The following is a 20,276-nucleotide window of genomic DNA, read 5'->3' on the forward strand; positions in this document are numbered from 1 at the left end:
TGATGTGAACCCTCCAACACTACTGGTTTCGTTATGCCAGTTCAAAATTCGACAGTGAAGGGGGTTTGAATCGGCAGTGAAGTCTCGATCTGAAGTAGTGCGTGATACATCCCATTGTTATTGCTGGCGGTAAAAACACCGAGCAGTAAAGACTTCTTTGTTTTGAGAAACTGCAACCATACTCTAGTGATGACTTGCGAGAACTATAAGGCAACACAAGCAAAAATACAAAAAGGGACTCCATCTAAAGGTTTCATCGCTTGCATGTCTGTTATCTTATGACAAATTTAGAAGGTTTATGCTAGTTAGATTTTAGTCTGTTTTAGTCCCTCCTATTAGAATCGGGCGTCATAAATTTAGATTAGATATCTATATAAGAAATCCAACCCTAAAGACCTCTCCCTCATTCCCACCTACCGCCGCAAGAGCTCAAGCTCTTACCCAACACTGCGCAGCGCCATTGTTGTGCCGAGCACTGAGACAGCCCCGTCGTCGCTCTTGATTCCTCCACTGATGCAGACCTGCCTTCGCGTTGGACGCTCTTCTAATCTGGTAAGACAACTACTCTCCTCCCCTATATGTGGTGACAGATCCACTACTCCTTGCCGTCTCCATGGTATATATGTCTAAGATTTGTTACTCTTATTGGCGATTCTGCTCATCCATCAGCCCTTGCCACCCCGGCGACAGCTCGCACCAACCGCCCACCATCACAGGGCCCGCAAGCCTCCCTCTAAGCCGTGCGGGCCTTGGTTATAACCCTAAAACCATATGTGTATGGATAGTCGCCAAAATCAAAAAAATTGACAGATATCTTAATTGTTAAGGCATGTTTTCTGTATTTATTAAAATTCTTTTTTGATAGGTCAAGTGATTCAAAAATTTCAATGTCTTGTAGACCCCACAATTGTTTCAAAAAAAGTCTTGTGGACCCCATAAGATAGGAATCAAGTCCCTCAATCCATGGTGAAACTGCCCCCTGGTTTCCTCTCTCTCGGAAGCGGAAGCGGAAGCGCGGATTTCTGCTTCCCCGACCTACTAGGTACCCACCGCGCGCCGCCGCGGCTGCCGGACGAGATCGTCGAGGAGATCTTGCTCTGCATCCCTCCTGACGACCACGAGCATCTCCTCTGTGCCGCTCTCATCTGCAAGCGCTGGGCCCGCCTCATCGCTAGTCGTGGATTCCGCCATCGATACCGCGAGCGCCATCGGACGCCGCTGCTGCTGGGGTTCCTCGGCAACCTCATCGACACCGGCGGGTACGCACGCTTCATCCCCACGCGCGTGTTCCGGCCGGTCCGCCCCGACCGCCATGACTACCGCGCACACGACGCCCGCCACGGTCGGGTCCTCCTCAACAGAATAGCTCGATGCGGCGACGTGTTCCAGGGAGTGGAGGCCGCTCTCATCGTTTGGGACCCTATCACCGATGAGCAGTGGCCCCTGCCGCCTCTGCTGCGGGACCAGCCGGTGCGCAACTGGACCGCCGCGGTGCTTTGCGCCACCACCGGCGCCGCCGGCCTTGGCACCTGTGACCACCTAGGTTGCTGCCCGGGGGACTTCCGCGTCGTCTTTGTTGGCATCGACGACAAGGAGATGTTTGCCAGCGTCTACTCATCAGATTCTGCCACATGGAGTGAAGCGACCTCTGCGAACCTTCCTGATGATTATCTCCATGAGGCGGTGCTCCCTGCTCTAGCAGGGAATGCACTCTACTTTGTTTTTCGGATGGGAATGGCAATGCTCAAGTACGATCTGGCCATGAGGGTGATGTCTGTGATGCACATACCGATCAGTTGGTATCCCCGCCGCGTTGTGCCCATGGCGATGGACGATGGCGGCCTAGGGCTCGCGGAAGTGGACATGGAGTCTAATCTCATACTCTGGTCAATGGAGGTTAGTGCTGATGGAAATGTGGAACAATGGGTAGTGAGTAGACACATTGAGCTCAGGACGCTGCTCCCTGCTCATGCCCTTGCGTTCTGTGTGTGGTTGCCGTTGCGGATGCCGTGGGTGTCATCTTCGTGTATACGGTTGATGGGGTCTACACTTTTGATCTGAACTCTGGGTAGGTCACCAAGGTTTTAAGCTATGGTTTCTATGACATTATCCCCTTTGTGAGCTTCTATACTCCAGGTACGATCACATGAGGTCCTACTTATAACATTATATTAGCCTTTAATTTTGCAGTGTTTTGCTCCGTTGTGATTTTTCCCGATAAAGGCTGGATTTACAGGGGCACCGGAATATTTTTTGTTGGATTTCTATGTGCTCTAGAACAATCACTTCATAAAACTGTATTCTCCATTTATCCTAGCCCAATGCCATATTATAAAAGCTGTGATACACATATAGTCATATTTCCTTTTATGACCACAGTTGGAAGTAATATGCTAGACATGTGCAGTAGGAATTTCTTGGTCTAGTGTTGCTGTCGTGGACATATGTCTTGAATACATATTCCCTCTGTCCTGTAATGTAATGTAGTGGATTCCAGGGATTTAAAGACAAATTAAGAGAGAACATAAAAAACACATGTACCATTATTTTATTTCCTAATCAGACGCTATCATCAACATGGTTAATGGTGATTGGTTGATAAATAAAATGTATTTAATGCAAAACTAGTTTTTGTGCTCTAGAATGTATTATATTTGAGGACAAATTTTGAATGTTAGAATGCGATGTATTACAAGGTGGAGAGAGTATCTTAATTTGGGCTGGGCCAGGAAGGTGCTCAAAAGGCCATTACCCTGCATATATGATCTCTAGCTTTTTACCCTGCAGTAGCTACGATACGTCACATTGTTAGTTAACAACAGTATAGAAGCAACGATATGTGGTTTTCTGGAATTTCAAGTTTATCATCTTTTAATATGAATAAGTGCGGGTTAATATGAATAAGTTATTGTTACTTTTTTTGTGTGTGCTAGGATAGGAAAAATGTTTAATAAGGGGAATTGATTTCTCAGCCTGCTGACATTTTTTTTGAATTTTTTGTATTTCTGCAGTATTACGACCGGCCTTAGACAGGTGAGGAACGGAGTGCGGGTGCTTCAAGTAGTGCTCTTGGCAGAAATAAGGTGCTCACCGGAGGGTTTCTTGGCAATGGGAAAATTGGTGGAAATGATAAATAGTACGAGCCTTATAGTGGACAAGGTCATTGAACAACATTAAGATATATACTGATATAATCAGGAGTAGCAAGACATATATAGACTGTGTCGTCTTAATTAGTTTCAGCTCATGAGAGACTGCACATCAAACTCTGTTTCAGTTTAAATGATCTGGTCGTGGTCTACTGCTCTGTCACTGCTAGTGAACTTATCCTGCTTTCTCTTTCTAAGCCTTCGTTTCTGCTTGCTGTGTAATTGTGCTGGAGGGTGATGCTAATTTGCTAGCCATACAAATTTTAACTAATGCATTTTTTAGCACTTGCACCACATTGAATTTATTTTATTGCTCTCTTTTTGGTTCAAGATTTTTTTTCTCTCTTGTCCAAATGAACTAAGAGTCAAGATGAGTCACTATTTTTGACTCCTCAGGCTACATTTCATCGAAGCCATTTTTTTCTCTTCTCTAAATGAAGGAGCCGCTCTTTTTTTTCTCCTCCGGCTCTGGCTCTAACTCATCGAAGTTGTTTTTTCTCTCTTCGTCAAATGAACTAGAAGTCAAAAGAAACCGTTATTTTTTTTTTCTCCTTCAGCTCCGGTTCCTCGGCTACTATAGCACGGAGCCGGAACTGGCATGACCCGACCAAAACCGTGAAACTCTCCTGCATCTTTTAATAATGGAAATTCCCTACACGGTGTTTGCATGTACAAGCTGAGGCAATCATCGATTTAAAGTTTCGTCAATAACAAGGGCTGCAATCATCGATTTAAAAGTGGAGAAGACTTCTAAAGTCTTTGGAACACTGTTTCTAGTTGCTAACTTTAGAATCTTAGGTCCCGTTCGCGGGTCTGAAACTTGGCTGAAACTGGCTGAAAAACACTGTTCTGGTTGAATTGTTGTGAGAGAAAAACACTGTTCCGACTGAAAAAAGAAGTCGAACATGCTAAATATAAGGTAAACCAAACAGGGACAAATCGGATCCGAAGTTACTGTATGAACCCTTTTGAAAGGCGCGAAAAAACAAGTACGAAAATTATCCGTGGCTGTATTTGAAAGCCAAAACAGAGATTGTCTAGCTTTCAGGAAAAGGCCTTCGTCAACTGAAAAGTCTCCGTCTGATGTCGAGACTCGGTACTTTTTCCCTTCGCAAACCTGACCATTTTTCTTAGGAAGACTGAACCCGAAAGCACAAATTACAAAATACTGTACGAGTCCATCGACACTTCCAACAAGCTACTCTCTCTCTCTCTAGGTGCATCTAGATCCTGGAGAAAAACTACTGTGGCAGCCAATCTTCAATACGAGGATTCTTGTGAGTCCATATGGCGCGACGGTAATCGGCTCTGGCAAGAGTTATCGATGGGGTTGAGGTCCCGCCGGCCGTGTCCGGTGCCCCATGGGCCAGCGAGGCAGCACTAAGATATGTCCGCGCCGTGCTGATCCAACGAGAGCAATCAAGTGCAAGGGACAAATCCGCATTCTTAATGTTATAAGAATCATCACAGGAGCAAGCATGCAGATACAATAATCAAATACTCCACACATATACGACATGGCATATCAAGCAGCGCAGGTGAACAAGTCTTTATGGTGGCGAAAGAGGGCAAGTGGTAGCATACAGCATGCTACCCACGGAAGTACTACTACATACCCACAGCATAAACATGCGCGAACACAATAAGCAAACCATACGCAATCTCCAGCTTGAAAGAAAACCAGCTCCTTACTCGTCTTGGATGGCATCCTCCTCGTCCTCATATTCCGCCTCCTCATCAGCAGTGGCATCCTGGTACTGCTGGTACTCAGACACCAGATCGTTCATGTTGCTCTCAGCTTCAGTGAACTCCATCTCGTCCATGCCCTCGCCAGTGTACCAATGCAAGAAAGCCTTCCTCCTGAACATAGCAGTGAACTGCTCGCTCACACGGCGGAACATCTCCTGGATGGAGGTGGAGTTGCCAATGAAGGTGGAGGCCATGGAGAGGCCACGAGGCGGGATGTCGCAGACACTGGACTTGACATTGTTGGGGATCCACTCGACGAAGTAGGACGAGTTCTTGTTCTGGACGTTGATCATCTGCTCATCAACCTCCTTAGTGCTCATCTTGCCACGGAACATGGCAGAGGCTGTGAGATAGCGTCCATGGCGCGGGTCAGCAGCACACATCATGTTCTTGGCATCCCACATCTGCTGGGTTAGCTCAGGGACGGTGAGAGCACGGTACTGCTGCGAGCCACGCGAGGTGAGTGGCGCAAAGCCGACCATGAAGAAGTGCAGGCGAGGGAATGGGATCAGGTTGACTGCAAGCTTGCGCAAGTCAGAGTTCAGCTGTCCTGGGAAGCGCAGGCAGCAAGTGACTCCACTCATTGTTGCACTGATCAAGTGGTTCAAGTCTCCAACTGTTCAGAAAAAAAACTGTCAGAACAGTATTCAAGAATTACAACATAATAAACTGCTACATGATTTCTGTAAATAATCAAAATTACTCAGGAAGTGAACACTATAATTACAAAGCATACAGAAGGAATAGCCGATGTCTAAACAGGTGTGAAGTCAATTCATGTGATAAGCCAAGGTTATTGATTATATAACTAAGCTAATTTTCTATTACTACAGAACAGCACATCGACAAGGACAGCCATGGAGAAATAAAGAGTTGGCTTAATTGATGAACAGGACAAGTGCAAAACATATTAATTAATCTGGTACACAGCAGGTACCAGCTTTTTTTAATAGGGCAGCCATGTGCAACTAACCAGCTAATTAGGGCCATGCCACAATAACATCAAAATATCTGGCAATACAAAATATTAAAAACTGAATTAAATTACTAAGCAAAAATATATCATTGTGGCAAGGCCATCATGGGAACATAAATCTAGCTGATAAAGCAACATCACAAACAACACATTTTCAACACAGGATAATTGACTTGAGTTTAAATCAACTCACAGCTAGGTGTCGTAAGCTTCAGAGTTCGGAAGCAGATGTCATAGAGTGCCTCATTGTCCAGAACCATGCACTCATCGGCGTTCTCAACCAACTGATGGACAGAAAGTGTTGCATTGTATGGTTCAACAACAGTGTCTGAGACCTTAGGTGAGGGAAAGACAGAAAAAGTGAGCATCATCCGATCAGGGTACTCTTCCCTGATCTTTGAGATGAGAAGGGTGCCCATTCCAGATCCAGTGCCCCCTCCAAGGGAATGGCAAACCTGGAAACCTGATCACAGCAAGTTAAGAATATTAGTAAGTTGCAGCCAACACACTGTAGAAGCAAGTTAAATTACACTATGAGACCAAGGACTTCTGAATGCTATCATAGTAACCCTGTGCACAAAACCAGATAGACAATCTCTTTTTTCCCCCAAAAAGTGAAGGGCAATGTGTGGTCCAATATTACAGATGATAATCACATATTACATATGGACACTTTTAAAAAGCCTTTCACTCCTTTCAGGTATGAATGAAATCAAACAGCATATATGGGTCAAACTTCATTTGCAGTTAAAACCAGTGAAAATCAATATTGGTGAACAGGCTCATGTGGCTACACTTAACAGCAAATAAAAACACAATCCAGCAATACATAGGGGTTAATCCTAAAGTATAGTAGTCAACAAAACAAAGACAAGGGGTAGATAAATTATTAGTATCAACAATATAGAATACTAAAGCTCACCAGCAAGCACACACTGGCCAACAATCAAGCAACTACACCAAAGCATGCTTAAAAGCTAAATAATCACATGATGGTGCCTTCCAAGCATAATAGACAACATCGGATCTGAAAGTGCCCTCATCAGATCTAACACACGTCACAGCAATCACACAAGCATGATGAACAGTGTGCTTTCAGGTCAAAAGATAATTAACAGTAAGCATTTAAGGATGGTAAAAATGAAATGGACCTTGGAGGCAGTCGCAGTTCTCCGCCTCTTTCCTCACGACGTCAAGCACGGAGTCGATGAGCTCAGCGCCCTCGGTGTAGTGGCCCTTGGCCCAGTTGTTCCCCGCGCCAGACTGGCCGAAGACGAAGTTGTCGGGGCGGAAGATCTGGCCGTATGGGCCGGTGCGGACGCTGTCCATGGTGCCGGGCTCGAGGTCCATGAGCACGGCGCGCGGCACGAAGCGGCCGCATGAGGCCTCGTTGTAGTAGACGTTGACGCGCTCGAGCTGGAGGTCGGAGGTGCCGACGTAGCGTCCGGTGGGGTCGATACCATGCTCGTCGCAGACAACCTCCCAGAACTTGGAACCGATCTGGTTGCCGCACTGGCCGCCCTGGATGTGGAGGATCTCCCTCATGGCTGGATCTCAAGGTTGGTAGCTGCAGGTGGGAGGGGAGCAGAAGGGCGGTTAGTAGCAAGAAAATGATGGAGACATAATTCCGAAATGGGAGTGGAGAACCAGATCTGTGGAGGAATAACAAGGTCCGGCACGAAATCAATCAGATCCGGGAATAACAAGGAAAAAGTGCAAATAAAAAAAAGAGGATTGCAGAAAACTTAAAACATTGGCTGTAGCACCACAAGGCAAGTGAGGAGCAGCTTGAGATCTACCTGAAATTCTATGAGAACACCTCAGCGAAGCGCGTCACCTACGAACAAAACCAAATCCCAATATAAGAACCTTTAGAATCCCGAATCAGCGATAGATGAATCTTGATCTGATAATCCAAACGCCGGAACAAAATTTGGAGCGGTGCAGATCTAAGCAAAAACATAGCCGCACCAGTAGCGAAGCAAACCGCAACATCCACCCAAATCCAGTGTTATCCTAAACGCTAAAACGTAAACAGTCGGGCATTAAACGGGAAAAACAGCCGTTCAAAACAACCGATTCAACGAAAACGGTGTATCACGTGTAGCATTTAAACGATGTGTAAACAGGCTAAACAGCCGTTTAGGCAAACAGTGCCCAAATCTAGCCCCAAAATTCAAACCCCACAAAACGAAACCTAAAAAAGTCCCCAAATCTGCTACTACCAGACATAGATCCCCCACGGAAACACGAAACAAAACCCAAAATCGCACACAGATCAGACGCAAGCAACAAGGTAGTATCGCACAAGGATTCCGCCGCATTTTACCTCACAGAAGCGAGTCGGCCGTCCAGATGAGGGGGAGCGGGGAGGGGAAGGGAAGGTGTGGTAAATGAAATGAGCGAGTGGCCAGAAAGGGGGCGGATTTTATAGTGGGCGCTGGGGCTAGGGCACCGGATCAGGCGGCCCAGTCGCGTTCCCTCCAGCGCCGCCGGGGGCCGTCCGATCGTTCCCATCGGACGGCCGGCAGCGTCGGGTTCGAAAACGGCCCGTTGGGCGCTTGGATTTTGAAATTTTTCGGGTGTCCGCTTCCGGGCCAGCGGAAATGACGGTGTTGCCCCCGGCTCCCCCGCGGAACGGAACGGTTGTTGCTGTGTGACGTTACTGCCCCGGGAGCGTCTCGGCGTTTGTTTGCTTCTGGTTTTGCCGGCGTCGGCCCAGGATGGGCTGGCTGACTGTCTCGTTTTGCGTACATGGCAAATCTTTTTTTTGTTTTGCGTACATCATCAGGCTAGGCTGTGTTTAGTTCTAAAAAAATTTTCAAAAAATGTTAGTAGTCATCACATTAAATCTTACGATACGTGTATGGAGCATTAAATATAAACAAAAAAAATTAATTGTACAGTTTGGTTGGAAATCGCGAGACGAACGTTTTAAACCTAATTAGCCCATAATTAAACACTAATTGTTAAATAAAAACAAAAATATTACGGTAACCAAATTCCTAAATTTCGCGAACTAAACACGTACTAGGAGTACTTTTTTTGTGAATCATCAGGCTGGATTTTGGTCACTACGTCGGGCCAGGAGTGTTATACTATTAATGATAATTTCTTCATGCACTGGGGCAGTTCTTATCTTACTTTTTAACTAAAATGAACTAAAAACTAAGACAACTAGTTGAGTTACCAAATTGAAATGAGATGGTCATCTCATCACTCTTTGTTTTTGTGAGTTTGGCCAAGTTTATATAAAAATACTAGTATTTAATTATTTATAATATTAGATAAGTGTCATTAACATAGAATATTAACATGTACGTGCAACATGAGTACCATCATCAACGTGACATGACTCTACAAAGACTAGTAAGTCATTGTTCGAGTGGGCAAGTCAAGACTCAAGGACTACACTCACCAAATGCTCCCCGCCCCCCCCCCCCCCCCCCCCCCCCCCCCCCCCCATCTATGGGTGTGTAGGTTCGCTTCTAGCGTCAAGCCTGGCTAGCAAAATAACACAAACTAGCTCTCGTCAGCTTTAGCTAATGCAACCAATGCTTGTTTGGTTGCTTTGTTCTAGACAAGTTGGATTGGTTAGATCTTGTTTGGTTGATAGACTAGTTCAAGTGCATTCACCTCATTTTTGATAAGATGAGTTCACCTCCGTCCTCTCTGATTCAAGCATTTTGTCGAATGAGCACCGGCCATGCTGCTCCACGAACACCATGGAAGGGGCAACAGGCCGGTGTTCACATAGACACAATGGGAGTATCACCTTTTGGAGGTCCCTTGAAACTCAAATGCAATCACGAATTCAGAAAACGCTAAAAAACAAATTCGAGAAAAATGCAATCCACGAACACGGTGACAAAATTCTTTCACGTGAAGCAAGCAACAACTCCCTCCAAGTGCAAATGTAATCACCGCGGCAGCTTCCTCGAAGCGTAGCGGCAGTCCGCACTATAAGGAAAATGGACTCTAGACCCATTTACTTTTAATTTTGGTGTTTGATGATCAACACAACCAAATTGGACTAATAAATTTGTAAGTAATTGTTTTGTAGTTCAATAGGGTGCAAGACGTGACTTGGACGAAGGTGGCATGATGATTCCACGATCAACACCATAAGCAATACCCTAAAAGTATAAGAGAAGACCCAAGATATCAAGCATAGTCTAAGCACGAAGATGGGAACCAAGCCGGACGCAAGATCACGAAGAAACGAGCTCGGCAGAGGTGACCGGACGCAGCCCTTATAGGGACCGGACGCGTCCGATCAGTTGCTCGGCAATAGCAGGCATCAGCAGCTGTGACCGGACGCTGAGCGAAGCAGTGACCAGATGCACTGATGACACTGTTCTCCGTCATGGCAATGTTTTTAGCGTGACCGGACGTAGCGGCACTAGACGACCGGACGCACAAAGTATAGCGTCCAATCGATTCCATAGAGGTTCCAGAGCGGCGACAGCGCGACCAGACACATTCGATCAACATGCGCGCTCTAATGGTCGAGACGACCGGACGCGTCCGGTCAGGACAACAGCAGCGTCCGGTCAGTAGCAGAAAGCTAGATTTTGCCCCCAACGGTTACTTTCTTGGTGGGACTTATAAATAGACCCCCAACTGACCATTTGAGATGGGGAGAGCTGAGAAAATATACCAAGGGTGTTGATACACCATTTTAGTGATCTCCACTTACATAGTGCTTAGTGATTCATTAGGTGATTAGCGTAGGTGCTTTGCAAAGTGCTTAGGTTGATTAGACCACCGCTTATGCACTTGCTCTAGGTTTATACCTAGTGTTTAGTGAGGTTTGCACACCCCTTCTCAGTTATCACTCAGTGTTTGTGCGCACCATTGTTGTACATCGAAGGAACTTGTAGTCTTACGAGATCACACCACCCACAAGGAATCCCTCACAAGGGCCAAGCTTGATAGTGAAGACGACGGGGATCAGTCCAGGAGAGGCTTGCCAAAAGGCACACCGGAGACCCACTTGCGCGTGGGGAAGGCCCAAAGCTATCCACAGAGTTACCCGATCGAGAGCTTGGCCCTTGTGAGGGATTCCTTATGAGGAGCTCTAACGAGGACTAGGGGGGAGCTTGCGCGCTTCTCGATACCTCGGTAAAAATACCAGAGTCGTCGACGAAAGTTTGCATATCTCTACCTTACTCTTTAGCTTTCGCATTTACATTGCAATCTTGACGTATGCTTTACTTTTCTAGCTTAGTAATAGGCTAGTTGATAGGTTTGGAACCTAGGTTGCATGACTCCTTTTGTGGTAGAGATAGCAACACACCTCGCAAAAAACGTACTTACACATTTAGATAGTTTATCTTTTGTATAGGTTTGGACTAGGTGTAATTAGAGGCCATAGTATAGAGTTAGAGTTTTAAGTTGCCTAATTTACCTCCTCTTTGGCGTCACGGTCCCTTTCAATCAGTATCAGAGCCAGTTGGCTCAATTTGGACCTTTGGCTTCACCACCGTTGAGTCAACGCTATTTAGAGTGGTTGTGATGGATACCTCTAGACCTTCATACTTTGACGGCATTAACTTTCCCTACTATAAAGCTAGAATGGCTTGTTACCTTGAAGCGGTAGATTTGGGTGTTTAGAGAGTCACTCGTGACTGGATGAAACCCATTAAGAATCCTGATAAACCCACGAAGAGTGAAGAAAAAGAAATTTATTTCAATGCTAGAGCTAAAAATTACTTGTTTGAATCTTTTAGCATGGATGTGTTTTACCAAGTGTTCACTTTAAATATGGCATATGAAATTTGGTTAAAACTCCAAAAGCTCCATGATGGCACAACTAAATCCGTGAGCAAAAATATTGTCTAGCTAAACAAAATTATGATTCCTTTAAAATAAATGATGATGAGCTTGTTCATGATATGTATTCTTATTTGAATCTAATTATCAATGAACTCCATTCAATAGGATTAACAAAGCTAGATGATGCGGACATCATGAGAAAAATCATCTCCGTGCTACCACAAAAGAAATATGCAAGCATCATCACCATCTTTCACAACATGGAGGACTTGAGCACCATGACCACGCCCATAGTCATTGGCAAGATAGTGGCATTTGAAATATCATGCAAGATGGGTCAAGAAGAAGCCTCTTCATCAAGCAAAGGCAAAGCTCTCGCATGTAGTGAGAAAAAGAAGACGAAGGGCAAGCAAGTTGAGACAAGCTCAAGCTCAAGCTCCTCAAGTGAAGATGAAGAAGAAGATGATGTTGATGATGAAGATTCAAGTGATGATGATCAATCTTCCTCCTCCATCTCCAACCTGATGAAGAATCTATCAAGCTTATCAACAAAGTGGAGAAGATGATCCAAAAACTCAATGTCAAGGGTGTGCCCATCCAAATTCAAGATTTTATCTTTACCAATCAAAGAAATGAGTAAAGAAAGAAAGGATGCTATGGATGCAGCGAGTTGGGGCACTTTGTGAAAGTTTGTCCAGACAAGCCCATACCCAAGACAAAGAAGAAGGCGTGCAAGGATAAAGCCCTCACATCAATAAGGTCATGGGATGATTCTTCAAGTGAAGAAGAAGACCATCATAAGAGGCGAGGTCACAAGCACTCATCATCAAGCTCTTCTCATGTGTGCCTTATGGCATGAGGTAATGAAAGCTTATCCTCTAGTGAGAGTGATAGTGATGATGAAATGTCTTCTCTTAATAAACTTGTGCAAGAAAATCTTAAATATGCTAAAGCTTGCACTAGCCAACATAAGAAGCTAAAAATATTCCAAGAAAAGCTAGATAGTTTACAAGAAGCATATAAAACCTTGCTTGAATAATATGAGACATTTGCTAATCTCAATATTGAACTATCTACTAAAATTGAGCAACTTGAGGCTAGTGCAACAATAAATACATGCACAATCAATGATGATCAACTTGTAAAGAAAAATGAAAAATTAAAAGAAAAGTTAGCTAGCTCACAAGATGCTTATAAAAGTTTGCTTGCTAAAATGAAAACCATGTGCAAATATTGTGATGAGCTAACTAATAAAGTTGCTAATCTTAAAGCCATCGGTACAAACCCCACTGAGGCACCAAAAAAGAAAGGTTCAATTTTTGACATGCCTAAAAAGGATGCCTCTACTTCTTATAATAATTTATGTTTAGACTTACCCTTGTGCAACCAAGTTTGTGTTGAGAAAGTTGTTGTAGAAACATACACACAAGAGGTCACAATAGAGAATGAGCAACTCAAGCAAGAAGTGGCTCGCCTCACCAAGGACTTGACTCAAGTGAAAGTCAAGACAGAGCAAGCCCAACTTCATTAAGATAACGCCGTCAAGGGAGTGAAGAAGCTTGATGAAGGACAAACCGTGGTTTGCTACATATGCCACAAGGAAGGCCACAAGTCTTATGAGTGTAAGGCGAAGAATGAGGGACGAGCTAAGAAGAAAGAGAAAAACAAAAAGAAAACAAGCAAGCTCTCCAACACCTACACCAACAAGGTGGACAAAAAGGCCTCCACACCTTATCTCTTGAAGAAGAAGAAAAATGACAAGGTGGTGGCCATCAAGGTGAACAAGCAAGCCAACAATGGGGCCAAACGCATTTGGGTGCTAAAGGAGATCATTTCCAATATGAAGAGCGCCAAGGTTTGGATCCCAAAAGGAAAGTGAGATGTCCGATGGACTTCAGAAATTTGGAGACTTGATATAGCTTTGGGTGCATTTCATGGGGTGCATCACATTAGATTATGTCAATTGCCAAGTGGGTTAGTGAACACTATAGACCCAAATTCCTCTCCCCATGTTAGGTAACTAGATTTAATTTCTTGCAATATCAATTAGCATCTAGTTCCTTTTCATGCCTAGGTTTGTATTTGCATGCTTAAATCTTTTGTCATGCATACACTAGGTAAATCATATGGTAGGCTTGCTCGATTTCACTCTTAACCCTTGGAGCAAACCTACATGGTTTAAATTATTTAGAAGCACGGCACATAACTTGTTTTATAATTGTTCATCTAATATGTGTCAAAGTCCAAATTGTAGATAATTTTTCTTGAATATCACCTTCGAAAGTGATTCTCACATTCATGTGATGTCATCTTTCAAGTGGTATTTTTTATTTTAAATGCAATGTGCATGTCTCCTGCAAGTATTCCATACTTGTGTGCATAAATATAGGGGAGATTACTCTATAAGTTGGATGCTTTGAGACTAACACCTTTTTAAGCTTATCATGTATATAGTAGTCTCATTGCAAGGAAAATAGAGTCCCCAAAGTTAAGCATCATACTTCAAATATCCACCACCTATTGCAAGTGGTATAAATCAAATTAGTTTCCACATGTGGTATTTCTAAACCGATATTATCATGTTGATTTCACTTTGGTATTTATATGCTTTCTCCATGTATTATATAGATTAAACTCCCTTGAGCATTAATTTGCCAATTATGCATAAACTACATTCTCCATCATATGTATGCATATATTTAGGCGTGAAGGGACCGTGACGCCTAAGAGGAGGGGTGAATTAGGCAACTTAAAATTCTTACTCTAAACTATGGCCTTGTTTGCTAACTCTAGCAAAACCTACGCAATAGATAAACTATCTAGATGTGCAACTATGATTTTGCTAGTGTGTTGCTATCTCTACCACAAACGTAGTAAGATAATCAATGTAAATGCGGAAGCTAAAGAGCAAGGTAGAGATATGCAAACTCCCGTCGATGACTTCGATATTTTTATCGAGGTATCGAGAAGCGTGTAAGCTTCCCCTTAGTCCTCATTGGAGCCCCTCGCAAGGAATCCCTCGCAAGGGCCAAGCTCTCGGTCGGGTAACTCCGTGGATAGCCTCAGGCCTTTCCCACGTGCAAGTGGGTCTTTGATGTGCCTCTCGGCAAGCCTCTCCCAGAAGCTCCCCGCCGTCTTTACTATCAAGCTTCTAGCCGAAACGTCGTGGGCCTTGTTCCCTCCGGTACACGGTGGCGGCCACACCATAAACACGGTTGGTGTGATCTCACAAGACTTCAAGCCCCTCTAATGTACAACACGTGTGCTCGCAAGCACGGGGTGGCAAGAGGTATACAAACCTCACTAAATACTAGGCAAACACCTAGAGCAAGTGCATAAGCGGTGGTCTAATCAACCTAAGCACTTTGCAAAGCACTTATGCTAATCACCTAATAAAACACTAAGCACTATGCATGTGGAGATCACTAAAATGGTGTATCAACACCCTTGGTATATTTTCTTAGTTCCACACTTGTCAAATGGCCGGTTGGGGGTTGTATTTATAAGCCCCACTGAGAAAGTAGCCGTTGGGGTCGAATTCCCATGAAACTGCTACTAACCGGACGCTGAATCGTCCTGACCGGACGCGTCCGGTCGTCCTAACCGTTGAGCCGGCAATGTACTGATCGGACGCTGGCCAGCGTTCGGTCGCCTGCCACCGGACGTGTCCGGTCGCAGATGTGCCACTCTAGAACCTTACTATAATCGATCAGACACTGATGTCCTGCGTCCGGTCGGTTGCCGCCAGCGTCCGGTCTAGTGTCCAGTCGCCTATTTACCGAGCCACTTGCCCAGCATCCGGTCGCTTGTCCAGCGTCCGGTCCTGCATTCGGTCACCACAGTGAGCTCATTTCTTCACGATCTTGCGCACGGCTTGGTTCCAATCTTCATGCTTAGACTTTGCTTGATCTTTTGAGTCTTTTCTTGTGCTCCTAAGGTCTTGCTTGAGGTGTTGATCATTGGATCATCACGTCGCCTTCGTCCAAGTTACGTCTTGCACCCTATTGAACTACAAAATAAACACTTGCAAATTCATTAGTCCTATTTGGTTGTGTTGGTCATCAAACACCAAAATCCAAAGTAAATGGGCCAAGGGTCTATTTTCCTTACAATCTCCCCATTTTTGGTGATTGATGCCAACATGACCAAGGCAAGCAAATAATAAGAATTTGGAAGTTAAAAAACTACCTACTTGCTAGGATGCAATGCAAAGGGCAAGTTTATTTGATACTTAAAGATACCAATTGAATTCATATAAGATATTAAGGGATACCAATTGAAGTCAATTGTAAGATACCAATTAAAACTTTTACTTAAAAGCTTGTCTTGCCCTTGCAAATGTCCCCATGTGATATTATGGATTAAAGCCTAGCTTTCTAAAAAAATTTTACTCCCATTACTTAGACTAATCCATAATTCACTTTCCTCCCTTTTTTGGACCATTACCACTTGTAGACATCAACTTGATGCTTGCCTTTGGTCCATCAAATTCTCCCCCTTTGGCATCAAACACCGAAAAGGAAGACATTAGTAGCACAAAGGAGGGTTAAATTTCATGATCCTTTGTATAAGAGTGAAATGGATCACAAAATTTGACTCTCACTTTATATAGACTAAGCTCCCCCCTAAATATATGCATACATATGGTAGAAAGCAAAGCATATGCATAGTTAGCAATTTATTGTACAAGAGAGTTTAATCTATATAATGCATGGAGAAAGCATATAAATATGAAAAGAGAGGACCAACATGATGATGCCAATTGAAGAATAATGCTTAACTCTAGGGACTCCAATTTCCTTACAATGAGACTACTACACATGTGATAGGTTAAAAAAATGATACCATTTGAAAAAGTGTTAGTCTCAAAGCATCCAACTTGTAGAATAAGCTCCCCCTAAATTTGTGCACACAAGTGTTGAATACTTGTAAAATTTGTGCACATTAATTTAAGTATCAAACTATCACTTGAAAGGTGATATTTGAGAGAGATTATCTACAGTTTGGTCTTTGGCACATATTAGATAAATAATTATAAAACAAGCTATGTGCCGTGCTTCTAAATAGTTTTAAACCATGTAGGTTTGCTCCAAGGGTTGATAATGAAACCGAGCAAGCCTACCATATGATATACCTATTGAATGCAAGACAAAAAATTTAAGCATGTAAATGCAAACATAGGCATGAAAGATAACTAGATGCTTTAAGAGTATATCAATTGAAAAGCAATGCCAATTAAAATGAATACTAAAAGAAAGTAATGACATCTAGTTACCTAACATGGGAAGGGGAATTTGGGTCCATTGTATTCACTAACCTACTTGGCAATTACTTTGTCCATCATGATGCACCCCATGAAATGCACCCATACTTTGCCAAGTCTCCAAATTCTCCGATGTTCGACTGACTTCTCACTTCCCTTTCAGGATCCAAACCTTCTTGGTGCTCTTCATGTTGGAAATAATTTCCTTTGGCACCTAAAAGTGTTTGACCCCATTGTTGGCTTACTTGTTCACCTTGATGGCCACCACCTTGTCATTTTTCTTCTTCTTCAAGAGATAAGGTGTGGAGGCCTTCTTGTCCACCTTGTTGGTGTAGGTGTTGGAGAGCTTGCTTGTTTGCTTTTTCTCCTTCTTTGCTCCTCCCCCATTCTTTACCTTGCACTCATAGGACTTGTGACCTTCCTTATGGCACACGTAATAAACCATGGTTTGTCCTTCATCAAGCTTCTTCACTCCCTTGATGGTGTTATCTTGATAAAGTTGGGTTTGCTTCGCTTTGCCTTTCACTTGAGTCAAGTCCTTGGTGAGGCGATCTACTTCTTCCTTAAGTTGCTCATTCTCCTTTTGCAACCTCTTGTGTGCATGTATCTACAATAACTTTCTCAACACAAACTTGGTTGCACAAAGGTGAGTCTAAATATAAATCATTATAAAAAGTAGAGGCATCATTTTTAGACATGTTAAAGATAGTACTTTTCTTTTTAGATGCCTTGATGGGGGTTGTGCTAACGGCTTTAAGATTAGCAACTTTATTAGTTAGCTCATCACAATGTTTATACATGGTTTCCATTTTTGCAAGCAAACTATTATATGCTTCTTGTGAACTAGCTAATTTTTCTTTTAATTTTTCATTTTTCTTTAAAAGTTGTTCATCATTGATTATGCATGCATTTATTATTGTACTAGTCTCAAGTTTCTCAATTTTAGTAGATAGTTCAACATTGAGATTAGCAAAGTTCTCATATTGTTCAAGCAAGGTTTTGTATGCTTTTTATGAACTATCTAGCTTTTCTTTTAAACTTTTGAGCTTCTTTTGTTGACTAGTGCAAGCTTTAGCATAATTAAGATTTTCTTGCACAAGTTTATGATAAGAAGGCATATCATCATCACTATCACTGTAACGCCCCGGGTGTTTAAATATTAAAAACATGACATGTCATCATATGCATTGCAAGGCATTTGGTCATATTAAAAACTTTGTATGCATTCACTAAAATAAGTTTACATTTATGTTATAAGCATTGCTTGGTATTGTTTGAATCAAGTTCGAAATCTTTGTATTGATTTGAAATTCCGAAAACCCTGATTTTCAGTATTTAAACCCTACCGTAAAAATCCATTTCAAAATCTAAGCATATTTTGGGGTTGAGCCCAAAAGAAAAAGTGTAGAGCTTGACAAGTTATACAAAGTTTATTCTTGGAGTTTTTCAAGTTGTTTAGAAAAATTTGGAGTAATTCAAAAAGGCGTAATTCGTTAAATTTCCCTATTCGAATTCAAAAGTTCATTTCAAAATCTAGACCGAATTAGGAGTTGGTTATAAAAGCAAAGTTGTAGAACTTTTGATTTTGAACAACTTTTGTTTTTGGAGATTTTTGAGTTGTTATGAAAATTTGAGAGTAATTTGTGAATTTTAGCGAATGGCAAAATTGTAAATACTATGAACAGTGTTCACCGCCGTAGCTACACCGCCGGCGACCTTCGGTTCGCTTCTAGACGCACGTGTGGACGTCCTCGGCCTCGCGCTGGCGTGGGAAAGGCTCCTGCGTGGCTTCCTTGCGCTTCTGGCCGCTCCTTAAGGCCTAAGCCGTCGCCGTTCTTCGCCGTTTCCCTTCCTCTGTTTTCCCGGCGCCATTGCCACAGCTCTGTTGAGCCCTCGCCGTCGAACTAGTGCCTGTGTCATCATAGCAGAGTGCTCAATAGCTTCGCCTCTTCCTTGCGCACCCATCCAACCGATCATAGTCGTCTGACTTCGCCAAATTTCGCCGCGCGTCGTCTTTTTTCCCCACGGCCGGCAGCATCTCCGTCGAGCGTGCCTCGCCGTGGCCAGCGTGTTTCGGTGATCCTCTGCCCCTGCTGAGTCTTATTTCAGCTTCACCACGATGTTGTGGTACTCCATGACCTATTGATTTCTCATTTTGACCACCACAGCTCCCGGAACATCACCACCGACAACGATTTGCTTCGCCGTGCCTGCTCAAAACGTCGACCAGTCTCTTCGTTGCTCCTCCGACCCTGCTCGTTGCTCAGTTGTGTTTGGGGTGAGGTGCTGAACCCTTCTGTGCTAAGCATTTAACCTCTACCGTGCTTGCATTGCCGGCGTAGCGCTGCCGTGCCATTGTGCCCGCCATGGCCGGCGCAGTGCTCGGTCCAGTCCATAGCTAGTCCTGCTTGTGCCCTAGATCGATGCGCCTAGTCGAGGGGAGTGTTTTGGTGCTTTGACCGTCGCCGTTGGTCTCGTCATCGTCGAGATATCGTCGGTCAGCGCCGTCGTTGCCGTGGTCAGCGCGCGAGGTTAAGGATGACAGGTGGGGTCGGGTTGTCAGTGACTCAACGTTCAAATGGAATTTTTCTATTTTCATATTTGAATTAATAGTGATGTAATTTGTTATTTTTGTGTAGATTTATTTAGAGCTCCAAAAATTATGAAAATTTTTGTGTGACTTCTCTGTGATGTATAATATTTAAGAAAAATATGAAATAATGTTTTTTAGTACTTTTTGAATGTGATAAAAATTGCTCAATTTATTAATAAATGGATTTCCATGATTTTTCTAGGCTTATTTAATTGTCCAAAAATTATGAAATTTATTTTGCCACTTACTTATCATGTAATAAACATATACTAAAATTTTGAGCTCAATTAGAATAAGTTGATTTATTTCATAATTTTGAATTAAATAATTAATTTATAAAAGCAAATAGTAACCTTTAATGATTTAGGTTTTGTTTGAAATTTTGATTAAGTGATGACCTTGGGTCATTTGTTGATAATGATCCTTGGCAATTGATGTATGTGTTATGAAAAAGATTTAGTTTGTTTGACTTGCAACTGTACCGCGAAGGAAAGTTATATTCAAATTGTTAATGTTTGCATCCATCATCGAGCATCATGTTTTGTATTCTGCATCATGTTAAACATGGCATTATGATTACGTGTAGTGAACGAAGGTGAATACATGGTAGTTAATCAAGTTGTTGAGGAAGTTAATCCGTCTGTTGAGATCGGATCGAATAATTGTGAAACGTCGCAGGAACCAGACTTTTCCGTCAACGAAGGCAAGCCCTAGATGCATACAACCCTACCTTGTATTTTACAAATTGATTTCGCTTTTGCTTCTTTT

At 43.1% G+C, this 20,276-nt stretch overlaps 1 protein-coding gene and 1 pseudogene across 2 annotated transcripts; one reads left to right on the forward strand and one right to left on the reverse strand.

Annotated features, from left to right (window-relative positions):
• Positions 1 to 963: 963 nt before the first annotated feature.
• LOC136458111 (uncharacterized) lies at positions 964 to 3,037 on the forward strand (annotated as a pseudogene).
• A 1,536-nt stretch (positions 3,038 to 4,573) lies between these two features.
• LOC136455953 (tubulin beta-5 chain) lies at positions 4,574 to 8,274 on the reverse strand. 2 transcript variants are annotated; one of them, XM_066455684.1, is made up of 5 exons: positions 8,204 to 8,274; positions 7,674 to 7,711; positions 7,026 to 7,441; positions 6,068 to 6,337; positions 4,574 to 5,514 (listed from the first exon to the last, which is right to left on the reverse strand). In XM_066455684.1, the coding sequence occupies exons 3-5, from the start codon at positions 7,417 to 7,419 to the stop codon at positions 4,838 to 4,840; spliced, it is 1,341 nt and encodes a 446-aa protein (XP_066311781.1). In that variant the 5' UTR covers positions 7,420 to 7,441; positions 7,674 to 7,711; positions 8,204 to 8,274; the 3' UTR covers positions 4,574 to 4,837. The 2 variants fall into 2 exon arrangements, with proteins under 2 accessions (XP_066311781.1, XP_066311780.1); XM_066455683.1 differs by lacking the exon at positions 7,674 to 7,711 and having other exon boundaries at positions 8,204 to 8,266.
• Between the last annotated feature and the right edge of the window lie 12,002 nt (positions 8,275 to 20,276).

Source organism: Miscanthus floridulus, chromosome 6 (genome assembly GCF_019320115.1).
Source record: "Miscanthus floridulus cultivar M001 chromosome 6, ASM1932011v1, whole genome shotgun sequence".
Taxonomy (NCBI): domain Eukaryota; kingdom Viridiplantae; phylum Streptophyta; class Magnoliopsida; order Poales; family Poaceae; genus Miscanthus; species Miscanthus floridulus.

Coding starts and splice junctions, on each gene's coding strand:
- LOC136455953 (XM_066455684.1), bottom strand. CDS start 7,419: ATGAGGGAGATCCTCCACATCCAGGGCGGCCAGTGCGGCAACCAGATC. Junction 6,338..7,025: donor GAACTGCGACTGCCTCCAAG/GTCCATTTCATT, acceptor TGCTGTGATCAG/GTTTCCAGGTTTGCCATTCC. Junction 5,515..6,067: donor GAAGCTTACGACACCTAGCT/GTGAGTTGATTT, acceptor TTTTCTGAACAG/TTGGAGACTTGAACCACTTG.